This window comes from Cyphomyrmex costatus, unplaced genomic scaffold, assembly GCF_001594065.2.
Source record: "Cyphomyrmex costatus isolate MS0001 unplaced genomic scaffold, Ccosl1.0 scaffold29, whole genome shotgun sequence".
Lineage (NCBI taxonomy): Eukaryota > Metazoa > Arthropoda > Insecta > Hymenoptera > Formicidae > Cyphomyrmex > Cyphomyrmex costatus.
In genome coordinates this window covers 639836-666007 of record NW_017277017.1, presented here as the reverse complement: position 1 = coordinate 666007, position 26172 = coordinate 639836, and the positions used below count along the sequence as shown (strand labels likewise).

The 26172-nt window shown below is 34.5% G+C and overlaps 1 protein-coding gene across 1 annotated transcript in view; it reads right to left on the bottom strand.

Annotated features, from left to right (window-relative positions):
* LOC108775235 (GTP-binding protein Rhes) overlaps positions 1 to 23803 on the bottom strand; it is a 24769-nt gene extending 966 nt beyond the window's left edge. Inside the window, exons 1-4 of the mRNA XM_018541541.1 lie at positions 23695 to 23803; positions 8797 to 9098; positions 5586 to 5743; positions 171 to 357 (exon numbers count right to left, since the gene is read on the bottom strand). Coding sequence (XP_018397043.1) covers positions 171 to 357; positions 5586 to 5743; positions 8797 to 8933 — 482 coding nt within the window. The 5' untranslated portion in view covers positions 8934 to 9098; positions 23695 to 23803. The remainder of the gene's footprint in view (positions 1 to 170; positions 358 to 5585; positions 5744 to 8796; positions 9099 to 23694) is intronic.
* Between the last annotated feature and the right edge of the window lie 2369 nt (positions 23804 to 26172).

The window sequence follows — 26172 nt, the reverse complement described above, 5'->3', positions numbered from 1 at the left end:
AGAAAAAAGAGAGAGAGAGAGAGAGAGAGAGAGAGAGAGAGAGAGAGAGAGAGAGAGAGCAAGTAAGCTGAAATTATCGAAAGATGGAACAACCCAACTTCAAAGACGCAACGATGAAGTGATTAAGTTATTTTAGAAGACCAAATATTTTCGGAAAACAAAAAACGTACTTTACATCTTTATCACATTTGTTCCCCACGATGACCATAGGGACCTTCAAACTATAGTGAGCCCTTCTGCTCTTCGTGGCACTTTGGGTCGCGCTCACTTTAGTCTCGAGAATCGCTTCTCTCAGCCTGATGGCTTCTTCGAAGGACTCCCGACAGTCCATGCTGAACACCACGACGAAGAGGTCCCCTGCGAAATTGGTTATCGTGACGAAACTAGTGTGTCGGTCGTCGTGTGTTCGATCGCACGGCGAGTATTTATCCTCAAAACGCTGAATATTAGCATTCCGGAGAGTTTATTGAATCTATTATGCAGTGGTTGTTTAGATAACAAAGAATTTGATGAATAAAAATAATTCAGCTTTCTCTGTGAAGTAATATTTTAAATAAAAAATATATTATTCTATTTGAATTTACTGTGGATTCTTAATTCCTGTATTTATACAGAAAAAACAGTTTCACTGAAGAATCTAAAATTTTATTATCGATCTATATATTTTTATTTATACCATCAAAATTGTTATTTAAGACGCTCGTACACTGACTGACAGAAGTTAAAAATTTTGTAACTATAGATAATTATCAAGTCGCTTCACGTTAATTACTTTGACATTAATCTAACAAAATTATTTTCAGATTTGTATATCTAAATTTTTAAATGCTTCAGCAAAACTGTTCTTTTCATGTATTATTGTAAGAATTTTATTCCTTTATATAAAAATGTAAAACAATTTAATTTTTTTATGTTACGTTTGCAAAATTGATTATATTTTTATACAAGATATATTATTTTGGTTACTTAAATTTAATTAGTAATTTTCAACTTTTAATCAATATATTTAATAGGCTTACAGACCCAGTGTTAGAGTATGTAGCAGATAACACTATATAACAGATTTTAATGGTCAACTCCGGAGGATTAACGTTATGAATTAATACACGACCGTATTAAATGTATTAATGTACATTTTCTCGAATTTACGTAATGATTTTACTGCGGCACGTGTGCCAACACGATTTTGAATTTTCGACCCCTCTCTCGCACGCCTCTTCCTCACCACTGTTATGCGACATCGGTTGCAATTATTTCGAACCGGACGGAAGTCGCTACACGCCATTGCATATGGACTAATTATAACTGTCACGCGAGTCACATGCGCTACACGCGTGTATTATGGATTATGAATATTTATCCTGGCGGATTTATTTCCACACGGAGGCGCGGCCTATGTATTTATAAATTCACCTTGACAACGGTATAGGAAGTGGCGTAACGATTCCGGGTCTCGTGTCTATGAGAACGGTGTTACTGCTTGTTTCCGACAAAAACGCGCCTCGAACAAAAAGGCTAGTAGGATCAACTGGCCGTTCTTGTGGACGGACAAAAAGCTCGTCCAATGAGAAACTCGACGAGTCGAGCGTACAGAACATAAGCTTGGTAATAACGTCGCTTTACCAACAAACTGCTCTACTTGGTTTTATTATGGCATATCCTCTCGCTAAAAGATGCCGCTAAGTGTCGCACATAATAATAACGTTGTCATTAACTATACAATAATGTTTATAGAGTCTCAAAAGACTTCAACAATTAATTCCCACTCTGTCACTAGAAATTTATCATCATTAACATTATTAATATTATGAATTTAGTAATTATAATTATATTAATTAATAATGTAGAATTATTATATTATTATATTATATATCGTTAATAATGTCATTAATTTTATTCTTCTTATTAATTTTGTGTGAAACGCGATAAATACCCTTTAATTGTTATCGATTTGATGATATGAAAGGGTATGCCTTGCATGTGTCTTCTGCAACTTCTCTTTTTCTACATCTGTATTTATTACATAATGGAGTCACAAAATTGCAAATGCTGGTACACTGTCAAACATGCAAAATTTAATTAAAACTTCACGAGATACCTTTGTGATGTCGCTTGTCCTAAAATCCTGTTATTATACGTAACCAAATTGATTTACCTCATAAATACAATTTCTAAATTTTGAAGACAATCCGTTTAGTTTTATTTCGTGAGCGTAATATCACCCGGAAACTTTTTAGGAGAGATCAGACCTCCATATATTTCGAAAATCTTGTCGCCTTGTGGCTACTACATGTGGAACGTCGCGAAACATCTTATTCTCGCGAAACACGCCAAGCAGGCCTGATATTGTCCTCGCCACGAGATGAAAATATATGTATGTCAGCCATTATGCCGCAAAGTTCGTGTCTTTGGTCGTGTCGAAAGGAATTCTCTCCTCTCGCAACAGCCGGAACCCCGTTCTGAAGCTCATTGTCTTTGAATTGGGGTCATATCGCGTTCCTCTGTATAGTCAAGCGTAGATATTCCGATAGATTCGCGACTCGCGGAAACCTTTTTTACGTTCTCGACGCATAAACCGATCTTAAGCTAGACAAGTGATTGCGTGTGCGAAAATCAAAGACATCTTTCCACAACACGTTATTATAAGTTATTTTTGAATTATTTTAACACTAGAAGTGTCAACGCATTTCTCACTTATTAAAAGATTCAAATAAATTATACTATGAAAATGAAGAAAGTGATAAAAAATCAAATAGGTATTTTATCAGTATAAAGATCATTATTAGAAAGTCAAAAAATTTTGGAGAATCCCGTCTTTTACACAAAAAGACAATCTAACAAATAAAAAAGGGAACAATAATGATAATTTGATTCTAATGTTAAAATGCTTATTAGCATTACTAATAAATTGACAATCAATTTAATTTGTAATATTATTTCCAGCTTCAGTTTATAATTGCGTTTCAAGGCAGTAATGGGCACGTATAGGTTGTAAAGCTAAAAATGCATTTATATAAAATTTACATAGAAATATCATTGATCAAGACTCTTGACTATATTTGGCGCTTTCTCTATTTATTACGTTATTTATGGAAATATTATAAATATCAAAAAATTATGAAGCAACTACAATTATAAATTAATAATTGAGTATGCAAGAAAACAGTTTTTTACTGGTGCGTGATCACATAAAAAAAGCGCGATCGTTCGCAAACTATTGTTAGGCGCGCATAACTATTCGCAAAATGTTTTCGGCAATCGGCCAATCTATGAATTATTAAGAGATCTCGGTGGAGCGCGAGTGTCGAGAAAAATGCGAGCGGGAAACGTGAAGTCGTGACTCGTTTTGTCAAATGCACGGAATTTCCGACGGCACGAGCGTCGAACGGAATACAAAACTAAACACGCCGCGATGAAATTCCCATCGACGGTGGCTCTCTTGATTTCCACACACACGAACGGCAATTTAAAAATTCTTCGGATTTACGTGTCTAATTTTATCGTGCACTCCTACGTGAGGTCAACTTTACTGGCAACATACGACGATACATCGCCGTTTCCAGGCGCATGTAGTGCAATAACTGAGAGGCGAGTATCGGTTCTGTCCGATGCAATTTGTGCAGCCCCGCTTAAAACAGCGAATCGGAGTGGTTGGATCCCGGGAGCAAACTGCTGCTACTAAAACTTTCGAATCGCGTAAATTTCCATTTATTATTAAACAATTTTTTGTACAATTATAAAGTTATATAATACCTTTTGTGATCATAAAATATTTCTACTACATTTTCAGAATATATGGTAATTGTGTGTGTTATAAGAATACAATGTATTATCATAAGCAATATAATAATATCAAAAATAAACCAGATAATTGCATTTTAATTATTGACACACTTATTTTAAATGCAGAATCGATTTTTCGTTCCAGAGCGTGCCGCACTGTATAGCAATTAACAATGGTCTTGCCAGATAGTGCGTTTTGGGAATTGCATATTATTCATAGATCATAACTTAGATTATGTTCTGCGCCGGTCGACGTGACGTCTGTGTGTGTGTGTGTATGTATATATACATAATGCATATATATGTCCGAGTGTAAATATGTATTTTCAGTTGGGAGGGCTTGCCCTCCATCATGACAACCGCGATACTGATGCAATTGTCGCGCATTCGACAGCATGGTACAATATCAGGTTATCGGGTACAGGTGGTAACGCGACATGACGAGGGACAAGAGAGGTCTATATGTGCAAAATCAGCGAAGCACAAACGATCCCATGTGCCGTAGGGGTAAGGCTACCGGGTGACGAAGAAAAGGGAAAGTAGATGAAATTTAGTTATTGAGCGAACGTTCATACTCTCCTTCATATGGTCCCCTACAAACACAACGTTCTTCAATATTGTCGGCTACTTATTATTATCTCGTTTCTCGTTCCTCGGTTCTCGACTCGTTGAACATCCCATTTCCATTTAACACGTTGAATATTGTGACAGAGATTGGCTAAAGTACTGTCACTCTAATATACAGGTGAAATGCAATCAATCGTACTTAAGGGATTACACGTGCCGTATAAAGACAGTCACAATTAGACAAAGTAACATTGCAGAGCTCATTATCAATCAGTTTAGATTAGGTACAATATTATCAAAATGAGAAAAGTAAGAAGTAGTAAACAAGATCTAAAGTAATTTAATTTCATTATTTTTAGGTATTTAATAAAATATTTGTAACACCATACAAAAGAATAAATATATGAGATAAACTTAAAGCAGCTGCTTTTTTTCTGTATCCTTGTAGATTCGATTTCAATCTTGGACTTTTAATGTATCAAAAATTGAATTTTTGTAATTCTCTCTTAGACTTTTGCAAAATTAAGTGAAACCACATGATACTCGTGCAATTTCGTATCTAAGCATCGCTGAAATTCCGGTAACAGTCGACACTCACCCCGGGCAGTTTCCCTTGAACTTTTCCCGCGTACAGGACGTAGTGAACTATCGTTGTTGAGGATATGAGATTTCGCTGAAAGTCGTGAAACTTGCGAAGCGCAAATCTGGCGACAGAAACGTTCGGTACGATTTTCTCCATTGGTGTACAGTTTTAGACATTCTTTCGCCATATCGAAGAACGAAAGTTTCCTCGACCATCGAAAGAGATATTAAAATAAATGTACAAAGTTAATCTTTAGGTGAGCATCGTGTTTCATATCTATCACGTTCTCTTAAACGCTTAAAGATTTACAAATATATATTCACAGCAAAAAAACTATCTGGGTCTTTAAGACTCTTTTTTTGCACCTATCTACCACGGTCTGGCGTATTCTCATATAAAATGCATCGCCATGCATTTGTAACACGTCACTCGCTAACGTGCAATTTTTTACCTGCTCATACAGGAGTCAAGTATCCATTAATTCTTTTCGTAGTAATTTTTGCTGCGATAAAAGCGGGATGTCATTGCCGAGAATTAAATTTTTATGCTCAGCGGAAATATATACGCGAATACTTTGCGGCATCTTGAATATGATGTCTACTTGAAACGCGGAGCAGCGCATTTCTCCGGGGAGGTAAGCCGATGGACTTACCCGTCAGGAAAGACAATCGTCGCATTGCCGGAAAAGGATGGTTTCCGCTTGTATCCAGAAGATCAAGCTGATGAACCTCGCCTCTGATCCTGTAGAGTTTCCTGTGAAAATCTTCTATCGTCGGCGTATAACTCTCCTCGAATTTATTGAACAGAAATCTGAAACGTGTGAGCAGCAATTTTATCCGCACGAACGCTTCATTATTTTAGTCTTTTTGTATTTTTTATATAAATTTCTTTTACACCAGTTATCTTACGAGTTTTACATTTCAATTCCATTTTTAATAATTTTTTGATGTAAATTAATGGAATATATTAATGATTCTAAGTATAATACATTCAGAAAGAACATAATGATAGCAACTATATAGTTAAATAAATCATATATATAGCAGTATATAAATTCACATAATAAAATAAACATTAACATCCAGTTTTCAAGACTCGATTAGGCTTTACACTTTCTATGATTTTAAATAAATCATATTTTATAGTTGTAATAACTATAAAATAGCTGATACTAGGCTAGGTTATTCCACCTTTCGATAAATTTTAGTTCACTCTCTAACTTTCTTATTCTCTTACGCTGTTACTTTTTTACTCTTTTGTTTATCCATTAGAAAATTACCACATAGTTAACCGAAAATGGAATAATCAGCCCCACGTATAATATAATTCCCCTTACAGAAAACTAATACTAATTTAATACTGGCCAATTTATTACATAAAAGACAGTAATTAATTATTTATGTGGAGTATTAAAAGCACTGAACAACAATACTTTCAATTAAAATAAGTAATTAATTATCTGTTTCAATATTAAATTGATCAGTATTAAATATTTGTAAGAGTCTGCATTTATAAAACTAGTATAGTTGTGATCATTTTTATAGTTACTACCACTGTGTTTTTTCTCTAAATATAACTTCAAGAATTAAAAAAACGAGCTTAAAAAGCATTTCTACAATTTAATCATATAATAAATTTTTAGAATCAGATACAAGCCCGACGAACGAAATTGGTAAACACAGAATTAATCGTAACACCGAGAGTATTTAAAGAGTCGCATTTGTGGACGGAGATAAGCATCTATCTCAATTTTTTAAATGGACTTCGTTAGCAATCACTATCTATGCATATATGGACAAAAAATTCGCTTAACATATATCAGGGTCGCGTAATTGCGGTCAATTTAGGACAGTCGACATAACTTCGAATCGACCGCGAATTTTCGATATTTCACAGAACCGCTATATTAATCGAGGCGTAATATCGGAATATCGGCAACCTTCTGGTTTTATTTGACGATCAGAAAAGAAATATGATTAGGTCGCAATTTTAACAAATCGATCCAATTTGGAAGGATTAAGCTTTGTTCTCAGGAACACGTGGTGGTCAGTTTTTCGATACTGTATCGTATGGTAGCAGTGGTTACATAACAATAGAAAACACAATAATGCGATATGTAGTGACCGGCAGTACGGTTCAAAGATTAATTGAATGACATTGTTTCGCACTATTAGTAATCGATCTGGGAAAGGGAGCACGACGAACAGAATTTAGGAGATCGAACAAAGCGCACGGAATATTAAAAAAAAAAGGGACCTACGGCAGAAGGTACCAAATCGGCGAAATTCTAATGGAAAACGTTGAGCAAAAATAAAAGTTAAAGATAAGTAAGCAAAAAATATAGAAAATAAAATCGATATTTTTTGCGTAATTAAATATAGATGTAACTATTATTAAATAGAAATAAATTGAAGAAATAAGTATTATATAATGTTTAACAAAATGATAAAATTTAAAAACATTATGATAAAAAATGTACACCGTAAAAAACATTTTGTATTTGTATTAAATCTTCAAATATTCGTCCTCATTAAAATTTTTGTGTTCAATTTTTAACACGAAAATATTAACTTAACATAATGTGATTACATCATTGAAATATTTTATATTGAAGTAACAGTTAATATTTTTCAGTATTCAAATAATACAATTTATAAGCAAGTAAACAAACAGCATAAAAATTATATAACTTCAAAACGTAATTCTTACACTAATATATAAATTCTAACAAAAAAAAATATATATGTGTTATAATTTAATATATTATATATGTAAATGTTGTAATTTTCATAAAATATATGTTTTCAAGTTATTGCATTGTTCTATATATAAAATTAAAAGTCTTTTTTTAAGATAAAAGTTTGTGAATTACAGTTTTTTTCTATTACTATCTATAATATATTCTTCATATAATATAAATGATTCTAAGTCTAAGTATATAATCAAACTAAAAATAATTGTATATACCATATATGTTATTCACATTTGAATGTAAGAATATAAAACTTTGAATTTATGATTTTTTTGCTTTTACAAGAGAAATAAATGGAAAGTATGATTTGAAAAGCTATCTCTAATCTTACGTATACTCAGATATCTTTCTTTTATTCCTTTTTTGTATATTCTTTTTGTAAGCTTTAAAATTATAAATTCAAAAGGTTTTATAACATTTTTATATATTATTCAAATATAAATAGATACTTTTTAATTTTATTATATACTTAAAATTATTAAAATTGTATATGTAAGATCGCATTCGATCGGTAAGATAGACGATTCCTTTGGAGTTTGTCACTTCAGCATCCGCTTGGAGCTGTTATCAAACTACTGACTCAGGCCTACCCGACTATTGACCTGTAATGGATCTACTATACTATACGAATCAACAATCAGAATCAGCAGACGGATCGATCAGAGTTGATAGTCTAATACGGGTCTAAAGTGCGTCTAGATTATTGAGCCGATTCTCTCTCAAGCTGAGCTTCAATAAACTGCATTTGAGCTGAACCCTAAATCGAACCTAGAGACGAGCTTCGAATCAAACCTCGTAAACGTCACGTGTATAAAACATATAATTAAAACCGCAATACATCGCAAAATGCTCGTGAGATTGAACGCTCAAAGATTGTTTCTAATGTATTCGGTTTGAAGATCGACTTGAAGCTCGGTTCAAAATTGATTTAAAATTTGACTCGATAATCTGGACGTACCTTTAAGCTAACGTAAGAATTTTGCTGAATCATTCGAGACATGTTGTGTAATAATAGAGAATGAGATGTAAGATCAATAAATGATGACGGATAATAGAAAGAAAAACTCGCTTCGAAACTAAATACCGTGGTTTGCTGATTTCGGGCGTTTACCGTGCTACAATGGCGGTCTTTCCAACCCGGGCACTGCCGAGCATAACGAGACGATAGCAGTTGCGCGGCGGCGGTTTGCAGGCGTCCTCCTGCGACGAGGTGGACGCGGGACTCGGGCTAACGGGCATAGCGAGCATTCCATCCTCCGGACCCGAGGGACCCTGACCCTCCACCAGCTCAGGCTCCGCTTGCGCTCCTCGTCGTCCACGAGCGTTGATCCGATGCTCGGTGGGCTCGTCGGTTGCACTTCCGCTTCTGCAGAGCCTCTGCACGCAGCACAGAAGTCGGCCGCACGCCTCCAGCTGCGGAATTACAGGTCCATGAATGTGACATTAGCTCTTAATCCCGCAGCACTTTTGTACTCTCGAGATACACGTATTCCAATGTTGTAGATATGTCGAAATTTCTATCCTTCCATTTAATTAGTCGATATTAGATAAGAGTCTGACACGAAAATAATTATAGTATTTCGTGTTTATCGCCATATAAAAGTTGTTGCTTTCTGGTATCCTAAATTTTTTTTAGCTACACTCTAATGGTAATATAAAAAAAAAAAGTGTCAGATACAGAAGAATTTAGTACCTACTGTTTGCGTTTCAGATTTTCAGTACAAATTGGGACAGGTCATTTATATTTTGTATAGAATTTTGATGGGATGTATCTCTCGTGAGACTGCATCGAATTTCGAAACATCCATCGATTTCGTCGATAAACAGTATACTTGTGAATTTAACAAATTATTACATTCTTCGCATGTATATATCGAGTACATAATTCAACAAACAATATTTCCAATATTTTCTTGAGTTTTCCAATAGATAAAAAGAAAGCAACCATGTCCAGACATGCGACGACATCGTATTCCTAGGAAATCGCAAAGTGTAAGAAGAATAGGATATTCGAAATCCAAGCGTGAACACACGGAACACAGATCCCAATTGAATTTTCTTGAATTGATTCGTGGCGGAAGACTTTGGTAAAAATACTTTTATTAAAGTGTGAGAGAGAGAATATATAGAGGAGAGGCGAATGCTCCAGACATATTTCAGTGTGCGAGCACTCTTGAATAATTTCCCTTGCTTTCTATGCCGATGTCAGAACATCCGGAAGTTGCTCGCAACAACAATGGATGGAAAAGTTTATTTTTCCGGAGATTAAGAGAATATGAAACGTGACCATAAAACGTGGTGCTATCGGCATTTATATGTTTTTCAATACAATCTCCATAATTATGCAATCCTCGATAAGTCCTCGTTGAATGTTACGTACTCGATATTCACATATTTTATACCATATATTTTACAAAGTTTAACGAGGATGCTTGTCATATTGGCGAAAAAGCTTAAAGGAGTACTAAATAAACGCGAAGAACTTTGCGCTCCAGGATATAGGTATCATGGGAATTGGAAGGTTCAGGTTCCTCAAATACGTTCAGGAATATTTTCAAATAAATTTGAAACGCTTTGCGCATCCTTGCACGTTCGCTGCATCACGTACGGAAAACACATGCAAGTCTGCGGTATAATTTATTTACTTAATTAAAAAATATTTGTCTGCTTCTATATACCTCGTGCTTTATTTTTTATTTAAATAATGGTGTAATAATGAAACATAGAATGAGAGAGAAAGACCATAAACGCCATGCTGTAATCAACTCTTTCATTGAAAAGAAACTCCAAGAGGTCAACATTGTCAAGTGCAGTGGATGCAATTTAAAAAAACCGTTATAAAGCTGCGCCATTTTCAATAAAGTGAAATGGAAGCAATATTTATTTTGTGCCTTCTTATCGATGCGTGTTTTACTTAAAAAGAAATAGATTTTGTTTATTTTTTGAAAGTTAAAATTGTTTATTTCAAATCTTCATACATTAATTAAAAAAATTACGTCGGATTCATTTCCATCACATAAAAATTTACATCTCTTTTGAATACTAATGTTCCTCGAACGTCAATGTCGAGAGAGTTTTATTCACACTGAAGAAGCATGAGTTTCGCACAGGATAAACGATAACATTCTTCTTCTTCGCATTCTTTGAAAAGTTCGCTCTCCGACTTAGATATTTGCCATCACAATCTGAACGCAGAAACTGGTAGAATAATAGAAGTTATATCCTTACCATAACGCCGTGCATTTCTAACTCGGTCGCGTTGAATAGAGGACTAATGATTGCAACGAAGCAAGTTCTGAATACCGCTTAACGCACGATAGTTAGAGAAGACTTATTAGGAAAGACAGAAACGGTGTTACTTCATGAATGATAGCAAAGCTACTTGTGTCGTTCTAACTAAGATTTCTCTTCAAAAGGGCTAAAATTAAATAAAGGGCTTCATATTTACTGAAGTTTAAAATTTTAATGCTACACGGAAAGAACAATTTTGCTAATGCATCTAAAAATTTTGCTAGATAGAATAAAGTAATACAATCTCGAAAATGGTACAACTCTGAACGAAATAAAATTTGAGTTCAATTTTCAAGATTCAAGTTTAGTAACAATCTCATTGTGTGTGAAAGGTGCTAAAAGGTATTAAACAGTAAAAAATCAAATATACCGTGAAATCGTATCACCTTATCTTATATCTGAAAATAATTTTTATTAGACTATTAAATCTGATTACCTATACTGAAAAAGAATTGTTCATTTAACTAAATTAATTTAATTCGTCTTTATTTCTTTTAATGGAAACTATATCTATTTAAGTCAAACGTATATTATATTTTATTCAAGTACATACATTCTCTAATGAAAAAAAAAAAAAAAACAAACTGAATGAATTTAGTCAAATAAACAATTTTTTTCTCAGTGTAGTAGGCTCGAGATGATTGTTAAAATATCAAAACTTTTTATATCATTGTTCATTATATACTTCCTTACTAATTATTTTGATAGTCCAAGTTATTTTGTCTCTCTCTCAAATCTATATCCAGTTAAATTTTTAAATACTTTAACAAAACTGTTCTTTCCGTGCACTAAATTTGTAAAATATTATCCTTGTTTATATAAATAATTTTTTGCAAATAATATTCAATACTCATTAATGTCATTAAAAGCATAAAAATTTCTTATTACAATGTCATCAAGTATTAATAAACTTCCTTTAAAATTTAATATAAGTAAAAAGGGTTCTCGCAGTGTTCGCAATGGATCATTAAACTAGAATCTTTGTGAACGCGTTTTGCTGAAAAATACATGAAGTAAGCTTGATGCTCGTCGTCGTCGTTGCTCGGCAAATTTACCTCTGGACAAGTCACTGTGCCGCTTCGTGTACCTCGGTTTGGAGACGATACGCAAGAGGTGAGGCTTTATAAATATTTAAATAGGACACCTGATGCCCGCGTGAGGGTGTGAGTCGCAATTATTAAAGACTCCATTAAAATACGTCGCACATATTGCTTTCTTTACGCTGTCTCTCTTTTTTTTTTCTCTCTCTCTCTCTCTCTCTCTGCCTCTTCAATACGTAGTAACTCAGTTGAATGAAACTGAACATAAACCGCGTTTTATCTTTGCCATGTCCCATGTAACTATACGAATCACTTCGCTACATCGACAACTTCGTTGTCGTTTAACAAATAGCGATATAAATCGTGCGACCGATAGAACTTCGTTTTGTCTTTATCTCGAGCACCATCCAGACTCCTATTTGCGGTATTTCGGTCATTAACGCGTCGCTCAACTCTTAAATTCCCGAGCAAGATCGCAATTACTGACCGCAATTGTTTCAGTGTCGAGGACTATTGTTACCTCGATAATAGTTTATTTCTGCTCTGCGCCAGGAAAATGGGGTTACTTTTTATTCGTCGCACTTTAATCATAAACGTGCGGAAAGCAAAATACCAGAAAGGTTTCGCATATATGGATCGTCAAATCGTTTCTAGAGTCGTGTTTTACTTCCGTACGAGTGTGCCGATAGAGTGTTATCTGTCTCGCGGTATATACGTCTCAGTGATATCGACGTTTTCTGTACCTTCATTCGCGTATCCTTTCGCCGTGCAAATATCTCTCAAAATAAAAGTCGAACGTGACCCTGTTACTATTTTTAGGATTTATGAACGGTTTCAGCAAAGTCGGTTAACTTTAATCTCAGAGATCTACTACATCTTTATTTTCTTCTAGAATTAGATCGAGTACATATAAGAAACCGAGATTTATATTTTCTCTGACTATTTCTGTGCGAATTTTCAAAAAGAGAGTCCAGTTTCCGTTAAACTAGAATTTACTTTTCATTACCACAAATTTTTGCCATTTTCTTCTTAATAAATAGAGATAAGCACAACATTTCGCCAAAGCGCAAACTGTTGGTGAAAGCGTGAATTAACGTAATATGATATTAGTGCGTGAATATCGCGATATAACTAAAAGTTGAAGTAGTAATTTTAGATCGTGTTAATTTTCATTTTAATTCCTTGACCTCTGTCGAAAATAGTGGCGATTCTCCAGGGAAGTAATAATGTTCTGCTTACGGTCTGGCTATATGAATACTGCAGATGGAAATAGGCAGCCTTTGATGGTACTAGACTAGAAACCACATTGAACTGCGGAGACTATGTAAATGCAGATGTTAGTGCTCGTATCATTATCCCTTATCTATTCCTTGGAATAATTGCTTCGATCGAAGATATAACAGATTCGAAGCAGTTTATCTGATCATTGCATCGCTCGTATATTCTCATTAATTCCAGCTCATACCAACGACATTAGAAATTTGGCCAAAAAGAACCTCTGTCGAAAAGTAAAAAGCGTGCAGATTTCTATTACAACTTTTCAAAGAAAAGATTAAATTAGAAGTTAACTACAAATTTCACTATTTAACGGTCGTATTAAAAAAGGACGAAACGCCAAAAATTACGTGATATTCTTCGCAATAGATTAGAATAAATTATCAGAGAAATTTAGATTTTTAATTGTAATTTGACTCTTACTTCGCCCTGTTTAATGTTGATTATTGTTAAAAAAGGTTTTATGTTTTCACAAACAAATAATTGCAAGTATCATAATTTAATTATAATTTACGATGCCAACAAAGTCATTTTCGATGCCAACGGCATATTTTTTTAACATAAATAAGCGAAGGAAGTCATATTCGACTAAAGCGAGTTTTGCAGGTACCTAATAATCTCTTTATGTAAATTTTACAATTCCCAATTCAAGCAAAGTGCGCGATGATTTTTCATTTGGTCTTTGTTTTTCCAAATAACATGCACGTCCAAATTAAACACATATATGAAAAATGATTTAAAAACATTTTTTTAAAAAGCGTTTAAAAGATATTTTCGAAACATCCATCTCAATTTTAGATTTTGTGTTGTCTTGGTTGTTTTTGTCAATAAATAATTTTAACGTGTAATTTGTTTAAACTGGAAATCTTAAAATTCCGCACACAAAAATGTTATTCGACACCAAATCCGTTTTAATCAAATATAGCCTTCTTCGCTTATTTGAAAAGTTCAAACACTTTTCTCCACAATAAAATCCTAATATCTCACATAACAGATTCTATTTGCAAAACTCATTAGCTTGGTATATTTTATGTTTACTATATCGTTTCATATCGCGACGTGCACAACGAAAGAAAAATGAGCAACAAATGTCTATATGCTATGCGTATGCTATTGATTTTACGATTGCGCGCTACGACAAAGCTCTCGGCACGCGAGGGTTTGAGAAACATTGATCTCTTAACGCCGAGCGACCCACCAGGTTCTGATACAACCAAGCAACAAGGTATATATCGGTAGTGTGTCCGTACCAGCAACATCGGCAATCGGATTATCACAATGCTGCTTGCCGGTCCTCACCGGGACATGCATTTGACGGTATCGAACAGAGTTCCGAGTGTATCGCGGAGCGTTATCCTCTTAATGCTGCTGTGGCTTAATCACACTAAGCGGATTCGGCCGTCAACGCTGGCTAAACATCCGTTTAACGATTCAGTGACATAATATTTTCTAGGCAACCGATCGAACTTCCGCCAGAGGTAATTTTTCACGCGAGTTGAAAGTTTAACGAAACTTATGATAATGTGCAGCCATTATTACGCCATTTCGAAGTGGTCGATTATACGACACGATGTTTTGTTTATCGCCGTAATATACAATGACAAACGTATACGCGGAAATTTTACTGTCCGCATATTTACATTTTCAATTGTTCCCCAGCATTTATAAATCGTTTATGTCGGCCTACTTGTGTTATTCGCGTATTTTATGATGTACCGATATACATTTATTAACGATATATTTCACTTAGCTACTGTATATTTCATTTAATAAACGATTAGAGCTGTACGCTGCTGATGACAGCGTACCATGATATTTAATTTACTCGTTAATCGCCATCGCGTATTTCATTCGTTCGATTTGGCGCAAGTGATTAAAAACTTCCGAGCCCTGCACGCGTAGCCTCCTACGTATAATCCTCGTTGCAGCGCGAGCAGTGATATTATATGAACCTAGAATTATGCAAGTATATAATTACGGCATAAACGATTACTACGCCCCATTTAATCCCAGGCTGATACCCCTTTGCCACTAGATCGTTCGTTCAGATATCGCCCGAGCCGCGAGGCAAGATGGTTAAAGCCGCCGGTTAAAAGACATTCCCCCTAGAGAAAAGCGCCGCGCGCCGGTTCCCTGAAAATTTCATGTGCCGGATTGAAATCTGAAAAAAACTGCTAAAGCCTAGTTCAGACTGAACGCAGTAAGCGTTAAGCAACGGAGCAGCAACCAATCAGCGAGGCGATATTTACAATAGCGTAAAAAATATCGCCTCGCTGATTGATTGCCGCTCCGCTACTTGACGTTTACTGCGTCCAATTTGAACTCGGCATAAGTATACTTAGAGCAGTATTTTCCGTTTGTTCTTTTACGTCATATATTATATAGGTATGTAATTTCCATTATTAATAATTTATACACTGGAAAAACAATTTTACCGAAATACCTAAAAATTTTTTTATCAAATACTAAACTATACAAATTGAAAATGATTTTGTTGGATTATCAAAATAAATTATAATAAGTAAGACGCTCAAACATGAAGTTGTAAAAAGTTTTGACAATTCTAGCAAACAATTTGATAAACGAATCGTTTTAACAATTATTAAATTGTTCCAAAAAAAATTATTTTCAAATCTGATTTTTAAATACTTCGTAATAGTTAAAAACTCGTTCTTTTCTTACATATAAAATGCAGATATTTCCGTATGTATTTTTCATACTTTTAATGTACAAAATGACGTAAACCATATATTGTTAACCTTTGTGATACGTTTACGAGTGGAAACCATGTATCGAAAAAGTTCCTTTTATACGTGGAAAAACAATATTACTGAAATACATATTTGAAACATTATATTCAAATCTGTATCTGGCTAAATTTTCAAATACTTCAGTAAAATTGTTCTTTCCTTGTCTATAAATAGAAAACGTTGATATTCTCATATGTATTTTTCAATAATTTTCACGCATTTAATATTGAAAATAATATATGCCAGATATTGTTAATCTTTGTAATATGTTTACAAATGGAAACTATATATTGAAATATTCTCTATTATATACGTAGAAAGAACAATTTTACTAAAATATCTAAACAATGAATCCATAAAAAATTTAGCAGGATACAAATCTGAAAATAATATTAAAATATCAAAATAATTATACATATATAGAACATGGTGAACAACGCTACTAAAAATGTTGTCATTCTACCAATCAGGCGACTTACATAATTATTTTGATAATGTAACAAAATCGTTTTTAAATCTGTATCTAATTAAATGTTTAAATATATTAGCATAAAACCGTGTATATTGTACATACTATTTCTCACGCATGTATATTCAATGAGCGACGATATCGCCAACGGTTTATGAAATCCTGTCATAGATCTGTCTAATGCATGCGATAATTGAATAAAGACGAATCTCTGGAGATCTCAATTCGCCAATAAATTGCCCATCGTAATTAGATGGAACGGATACGCTATTTCGTCCGTTTCGAGTAGAAAAGTAATTCCGCCCATCTTTCTCTCTCGTTTTACCTCTCTTTTCTACTAATACTCTTGCCACTTGCGTCTCGCGTCGTTACTTAACTTACGACTAACTACTCACTAGCGTTTCTACCACTGAGTGCTTTTGCTTGCTCGCGCCGTAATCTGATTGGGCTCTCTCTCTCTCTCTCTTGCCGACTGTTATTTCATTTGCGAGTTCGAGCCGCGACTACACGCTGTTGTCGCAAGCATTGTTGGCTATCGCTGTTTCTCACATCCGAACGTATAAGTAACAATCTCTGATAGCAGCGAAGGCTGAGAGCGATTCACGAGTTTACGAGCGAGCGTCGCACAGAAGATAGACGCGCCAGTCGACATCAACCGTGATGGTATATATACAGGATGTCCCATATGTTTCAGGAATATTCGAATAAGTTCAAAATATTGTCTTTGGAAAAATATTTAGAAGTCAACGGTTCTCAAGTTAAAATCTACATATTTAGATCATTCGCGAGGTAAGAATAAGTATATCCCTCATAGCCGTTATTCTTCAGCCAATTTTACATGGAGGTTAATTGCGTTAGATATTTAAAGTAGAGAAAGATACTGGAATCCGATTACGCGTCTGATTAAATTTTCATTAGATCGTAGAAAGAGAGATCAAGGAAATCGTGGGTGAAAGGAAGGCGTGGACACCCCGTATAGATCGTCGTTAAACGCAAATTTCCACCGCGACTATACTATCTTATGCAAGCGGGAGATTTTGCATGGAGACTGAGTATATCTGGTATAATATAACATGGAATGAAGCGCAATTTTCGAGGAAACGACGTCGGGACGACGCAAGTTTATTTTCAGCCCGTCGCCCGAGTTAGCGAGGGAGCTTTTATGCGGCGAACTAATCGACGAAAAGCTCGATGCCGGATTCTAACCGACAGTTAGGCACGTCCGGGTAATTAAGAGCACGATTGTCTCTATTGATCGACAATCGTGAGTAAACAACTACACCCGCAGCACTTCGGACAAGCGCTCTTCGCGCGTTTATTCATACGCTTTTGTATCCCACTCGTACGTGTTGTGTGTGATAGATGGAATGCAAAAAGAGCACAGTAATCCCGCATCAGATGTCGGTGATTCGATTAACGACTGTAATCACTCAGCTGGACTTTTGTTGTTTTCAATTATTTGTAATATTGAGATGAAACAGCGAAAAATTTGTATTTGTGAAGTGTTTGTGATTATAATTGCATCGTAAAATAATGATAATCAAGAGAGCTTTATTATTATAATTATTACTATTGTAATATGTTAGTAATAATAATTTACATTTATATACAAAAGAAACGATTACGCTGAAAGATCTAAAATTTTGCTGAATACAAATCTGAAAATAATTTTATTAGAAATTTACACTGATCGCTAGAATATCAAAATTTCTTGTAACATTTTTTTAGTTTCCACTATAACTGTAAAATTATTATTACCAACATTATAATGTAATAACTATAAAAATGGAGCTTCTAATTATTTTACTATGCAAAGTCACCAAATACTTTTCTCTTAGTGTGAAATTTCAAATTTTATCTTGATATTAGGCAAATTGAAAACAACAAAAGTTGAGTGATTACCGTCGCTTATTGAATCAGCGATATTCAATGCGGGATCAATGTGTTCGTTTTGCATTCCACTTTTCGCACCTGTATTGTACAACGTCAGTCACAAACACTCAGTACACAGATTCTCGTGAAATGTCGATTTTTTTTTTTGATTTCCTAAAATACCTGTGCTAGAATTTTCGATTAATTTTCATGACAGACTGACAAATGTAATTTGTAATCAATCCTTTTTTTTCTCTGTGAAAATGTCGTGGCATCGACAGCTACCGAGTTTTATAAGTGCTTGAAAGTAAAGGACCTTCCTGACAGACTAAAGTCTTCGAAGAGAAATTGAATAACGAAACTTCATTGTCCATCTAAACTCAAGTCAAGTCTACTTCTTGAGAATTTTAATTCGAGGTACAAAGATATTTGATATTGTATATATTAAGAAGCGCAGGAATTCTCCTCGAGGAAATATCGATCGCAAATTCGATAACCAATATACAATGAAAAATAAACTGCGTTAAATTAAAAATAAAGGTACATGATGCATACAGATATTTTTTTTATTTGTTGTATCGTACATTTAAGCCCTGCGATATTTCTTGCGACACGTGTAACGGGATATAACGATACCGTGCGGCCGAGTGATTGTCATTTGAACCGAAAATTCGTGTATATTGTAACGATCGTAACGATGCAACGGAAGCATGCACACAAAAGCGCATTGCAACAGAGACGCGGTGCTCGACGTACCGCGAGAAATTTGACGGCGCGGCCTACTGGAAATTCGCGTCTTTTTTTCCCCCTCGCAAACAGTTTCCTTTGCTTCGTCGGGAGTCTCTCCTCCAAACTAAAACCGAACGCTTCGCTGCTATTGTGTCTCGATGGCGTAATCGCAACGTACCAAAGCACCACGCAATGCTCGTGCAATCGTGTGAATGCATTTACAAACGTTGCAGATTATCTTCGCGCGTAGCCTACTTCCTGAAATAGCTAGAGTTTTCTCCACGACCTCTATCTCGCGAGTGCGATAAATTCGGTTATTGGGTCGAGAAGTCGAGCGGATTTCAAAAATAATAACCGTGCTTTCTTGGGATATTTTGTTCTAGCCAAATGTGTTTTAACAGAAAATAATCGATATCGTGCTTAAGAAAGCAAATCAATAAGTGAACGTGCATCTACGTTTATAGATATTATATGCCTCGTCAATTAGCTAATGTTTCAGAAATAAATTCTTCGAACAGCTTCTGAGATATTCATTAGTCTTTGTTTTTCAGTTGACAGTATTTAAATATATTTTAACTATAGAAAAGAGGAAGTAAAAAGAGAGAAAAATGTTAAATTTTTCTTTTTAAAATATTACATTTTTCATATAAGGTGACTCAGAGAAATGTGCAACAAAGGAAAAGACATCATTTTGTTTATAGTTTTTTTCCAGAACATGTGCGCGTTGGCCATTTTGGCTGTATATTAGCGAATAGTAAAAAGTGCGCAATTTCAACAGAAACGAAAGTAATCGTTCCAATCAACGTCGAAAAAGATTTGGTGAAATACAAAAAAGTATATCGTGAAATATTTTTATATATATATGTAGAAGTTACACTTTAGAGGAAGATGACAATTAGTGCAAAACATTTTTTGTATTTGACATCGTCATTAACACGATTTTATAAATAAAAATTTTAAATACTTTATACAATTCGAATTAACTTAAGTTAATGAAATGCTGTTAAAATGAATAAAAGTATATCCAACTATTTCAACTTTATTCTAAATTACTCTTTTTTATTATCTCAATTTCTTTTATTACACCTTTGTGTGTTTTTATAACTTAAACTCTTGATTGCGTGCTATAAATAAGTAAAACGTGCAAGTTTATGTTGCGTTATAAAGATGTCATTTTCGTAGTGTATATTTTTAATATAATACAATAATACAAAATATAAATTCCAATAATACGGAATAAAAGTTTAATTTATTAATTCGTATAAATAAAGAAAGGTTTCGATAAATAAACATTTTTTGTAATTTAATTCGAAAATAAAAAGTTATACCTTCAAATCATCTTAGTATTGTTTTAATATCGCCATGTAATTAAATTATACTAACGATACTACATCGTTGTAATTAACGCGCGAACACGCATTTTATAAATATCTTCACATATTTATTACTTCATCTTTACTTTAATTAATACATTAATGTAATAAAAATTATAAAATATGACATATTTAGTTCGATTTTTTACAGATCTAATATAATAACATTAATAACGTATTGAGAATTTGATTAATTTAGCCATCGACTTTAAACGCAAAGATTGTGGTCTCAATGTTTACAGATTATAATTAAATAAAAATAATATATTTAGTTCGGTATCATTTATATTTAATATAATAACGTATTGAAAATAGTATTCGATTAATTCATCGCAGCTATAAATATATAATAAATCTCGACTTTAAACCCGAAGATTGTGGTTTTAATATTTATAGATTATAATTAAATTCATAAAGAAACTTTTTGTTATGTGTTTAAGTGGCAAAGTTCACCAGTTGCAGCGTGGTTACGTCTGTTGACGGTGCAACAAGTCGGGTTAACAGCTGTTTCGGGCGCATATAGTTATATGTACGACGACGGTACTATGGCACTTCGATTTGGCCCAAGTCCAGGCCGAGTTTACGAGGCTTTAGTGAACTTGGGCGTCACGTCTGTTGAATAGGAGGCCGTACTATCAACCGTATGAGTTATAGCAAATAGAGCATTTCGTAAGTTTCGACGTGGATGCAATCTCGTCATGATTGAGTAAAACAATTCTTTCGCCGATGTATGATAATGATAAACATACTTGATTCAGTTCATGAAACAAGGGATATTGCATTGTCCCACATTTCTATAATGAAATTAATAAAAAATAAATACAGAGAGAGAGAGATAATTAAAGAACTCTCAAAAATGCCCAATAAAAGAACTTAGAGACAAATAATAGGTAATATTGTAATTAGTGTGCGCACATTTATGATTATAATGTGATTATATTATTAATTTATAATAAATTGTAAAAGAGATTGACACAATTGGACGTTTCAAGCCATCCTCAGCAAATATAATATATAACTAAAGTTACAGTGATAAGGACACAGGTATTCGCGATATTTCGCTGAGGATGACTCAAAGAAGAGAGTCCGGCGATATCAATCACTTTTATAATTTATTTTAAACTAGTAATACAATTACATTATAATTACTAATAAAAAAAAGTGTGTATAATTACAACTTTCATTTGTCCTGATGTTTTTTTACTTAAAAAAATAATCAAGTCAGTATCTTCCGTAACTAGGTAGGAGAAAGCGTATGATTACGAATTGTACCTATATAGGAAGATTGTTTTGGCGTACGTATAAAATTTCGTTCGCAAACCGACCTAATATGTATCGATTATTGAAAAATACGGACATAAGCTTCAGCTTTACGATTCGTCCAGTACCTGCGATATTGCGAATCTATGTTGAAATATTACGTTTTCAAATAGGAGCACGTGTCCTAATGGTTTATTACGAGGCGTACGATACGACCTATGGCTCGCGAATCAATAAAGTCCATGCTACACACGAGCACATAATTATTAACTCTTTCAAAGCCGCGCGTTTTTCTCGAAGGAGAAAAAATGTCGCGCAGTAGCGACATACGTGTGGACTTTGCGCTATTTGCGGAAGGCATGTATACTGTGCGTAAAGTTTTAAGGGATTATCTTTCAACCGCTTAGCGGAAAATCTATGATCGACCACGAAGTGGATGCATTTTTTTCTCTTTTTGTGCTAAATCGGTTTTGTAGTGAAATGTAAAATTCAAAAAACACACTGCGCTTTGAAGCTGATATTTACAGAGAGAAGTACCAATTAACAGTCTTTCCTATTACCTTCTACAGAAATTGCATTCGTCATGCTGTGCACGCAATTTTATCGTTCTTTAATTCTATTTTTTTTTTTAATTCTATTATATATAAAAGCTACTCTCTAAATAGAAAAGTATTCAAATTTTATTGCAAAAACAAATACAAGAGAGCTTAATGTCATCGTAAATCGTGAATATACATCTTTTTTTAAAGAAAACGACGTCATTTATTAATTTCACACATTTATATAAAAAATGGACAAAGTTCTAGGGCACTGAAAAGATTAATGTAACCTAATTCATCATATGTCAAATATGAGAAAAAGGTATTATATTATATAATAAATCTATAAAATCAAAATTAAATACTTTCATGTACAATAGAAGAAATTATTTAACACGAAATAATAACGATAAGATAAGTATCTTTTTTAAAATATATAATTTTTTTGTAAATATATAAATATAAACTGTGAAATTATTAATGAAATTAATAATTATACTATACTTTTTGAAGAATCTATTTCCTTGTAACTTACAAGGTTTGGAATTTTGCAATTTCAACAATAAGATGCCCAAAAAGTTTCTTCTTTGAAGCAACGAGGTTAAGACGTCATATAAAGAGTCGAAAGCTTGGGAAGACTTGAAAGGATTGCCAGACGGACTGGCAGGACATTGAGCAAATAGGAGATCAAATCACGAACTGAGGGCTTTTCCTTCAAGACGTTTCTCATCGCCAATATATCACTGAACAGATATACGATATTCGAAAGAACGTTAAAGCGGAACGTTTTAACACTTTATGAGCACGCTCAATCACAGTCACTAATAACTATGATTAATTGCGATATGATACAGGATATTTGCACTGACGAATTCATTCTTTATATTGCCTATATCTTTTCATTACTCTTTCCATTTTAAATGTAACAGTACATAATAAGTAATATTATCTCCCAAATATTACTGTGTGTGTGTGTGTGTGTGTGAGAAAGAAGTTGTTTATATTTCCTTTCTAAAAAGTAATCTCAAAATGATTAGAAAAAATTTATTTGATGAAATCAAGAAAAGATCATAAACACAATCCGCGTATAGACATAATCATTAAAGTTCATGAATTACTTTCGTACAAGTATCGACTAATGCGTAAATATTTCTTCTAAAGTCATTTTTTATAAATGTTAACTAAAATTATTGGTGTAATTAATAATTGGCAGAATTTATTTCCTTGTAACTTACAAGGTTTGAGATTTTGCCACAACAATGGGACGCCCGATTGAATTTTACAAGACTTTTGTTACTGCAACACAAAATCGCAAAAACAGATTACAGAAACAAAATGATCCTATATAATATGATACAATTAAAAAGCGTAAACTTCAGCGTTTTCTTCATATTTATGTTCTGCTACTTACTTCAGGAACGTAGACGAAGCGTTGCCGGAGGAAAAGCTGAAAAACGGGGTCCGAGACATGCACCGTCCTGAACGTTAAGGACCCGTACAGGTCCTCGATACCTTCTTTCAATTTCGTGCCCACACTCTAACACTTCTCGCGACGCACTCTCCCTTTCTCTCACTCTTTTCCTCTCCTCTTTCTCCCTCCCCCCTCTCTCACTCTCTCTCTCTCTCTCTCTCTCTCGCTCTCTTTCTCTCTCTCTCTCTCTCTTTCTCTTTCTCTCCCTCTTGCTTTCTTTATCCCTGGCTGCAGCGACAAGTGGCAGCTTCGACTATCACGTTTGACTATCGATATACCAGCTCTTTCTCGCGACAGCCCTCTGCCGTCACAGTGGCTTTACGGACGCGATTTACTTGAACGAGATCCGAATGTGGCTGCCGATGTATCGCGGGCTCATTGATCTCCCGAGACAAACTGGGGGGCACGCGACGATGTGCACGAGGACGTATCCGAAGGTGATCCCGAGCGAGGAGCGAAGCGAAGCGACGCCGGTGCTAAACGCTGACTGAACCACTGGCGAGGCAATGGGGGTTGCTCCGTACCGTGTGCTCCGTTTCCCCCTGCTGCTCTCACCCTCACAATCGGCCCTCTCGTTCTCTCCACTCATCTTCTCTCCTCTTCCTCCTCCGAGCATCCCTCCCACCTTTTTACTACTTCTCTCTCCCTTTCATGCGCGCGTTCTCTCGTTCCTCGTCGCGCTCCCCCGCGGCGCGTACAACCCTACGCTACGCTGTCGTTCTCCTCCTGCCTGGTTGTAATAGCGTACACACGCAATACGCAGGGAAAGCACCATCAGCGTTGCGCGATCCTGCGCCCTCGTAACTTATAGGAATATCGCAGGAGAGAGTCCGTTCCCTCCCTATCTCACGCACAAAAATCATCGGTGAGATATACGTGCGCCCCTTGTACAATCATGGGGGATTCTTAATCGGCATTTCGCATACTATTATTCTTATACCGAAATCACGAACACAAAATTGCACGGTTTGTCAAAGTTTTAAAAGCGTAGAATGAAGCTTTTAAATAAAATCAAATTCTCTTAAATATATACGAAGACTTTTTTATTTCTATGACAAGTTCAATTTTTCAGTATTTAAATTGCTTTAATATTATTCAGTTTACAGGTTTTAAACGATTTTATAATATTAATGATAACTCTTAACTTTAGTTTTCTCACTTCCGATGTTGATAAATTAGACTTATTCGATACGTTTTTGCACGGAATGAACGAATCTAGCAAAAAAGTGTCGCCTTTCCGCGAGAACCGAGATATTAATTCTTAAAGTTGACAGATATTCAGGTTATAGAAAATCTGTCACATCAATGGCATAGAGGATTACACAAATTCTCTGTTTTATAAACATAAATTCTCTACTTTAAAAATAAATTCTCTGAAAAATACTCTGTTTTATAGATACACAATTATTTTCTATACATTTTTATTTTTACAGCAGAGAATTTGTATTGGTTAGGTATTTGTCTGCTTTAAAAACATATAGAAAATAATTTGTGTTTTTCAAGCAGAAAAAACTCAATAATTGAATAAAATGTGTTTTATTAATCCTCTAATTTGGTTCATTTATAGATTGACTTTATTTTACGTATCAAGTATTAGCAATTGTAGTCCATTGTTATATGCGAAATCGGCGCGCATTATTTCGACATTTGTCAAAATATTGTATATTTTGAAAATTTCAATAATGAATTTAGAAGTAATCTTAATCGCCTGTGATATTTTATTTTATAACGCATTGTTTTATATTTTGTGAAAGTTTTTATTGTTTGAGTGATGTGTTGATTCACGCACTCGACCGTTATGTACTCATCCGCGCTGTGTCCTGTAAAGGTCAGCGCGTCCGGCCACTGGCATCTCGAGCCATTTCCATACAGCACTCAAACGAGCACGTAGTACGCCGATCGCTCTGTCTGCGCTACTATTTCGCCGCGTTACTTCTCAAAACGCCTTGATTTTTTTCGAACAATCAACCTGTGCTATTACTGTCAATAATGTGAGATAGCTGTTCACTAAAATAGATACTGAGATTTATTTACTCGAAGTGCGAGCCGGAAAACAAACAGAATAACTGACAAATATAAATTTTTCGTAGGATTTATTAATTCATGTCACATATTTGCAAGCAACGATTGTTTCCATATGATGCTCAAATTCGAATATCGCGAGTTGAGATTTGCATTAATTAGAAATGTTAGAATGTATTTGGTTATATTGTTTTCAGATCGTGAAGTAAAGTACAAATCATCGAACAGTAAGAATTGCTTGCGATGAGAAATACATCGACCGATGCGGATCGGTTCTAAGTCGGCATCGTGAACCAGCGAATGTAGTCGTGATTAATTGCGTAGAATAAATTCAGTATCTATTCGTCGACGATTATAACCCTCTGCCGTTAGTGGTTCATCCGTTCCGTTAATTTA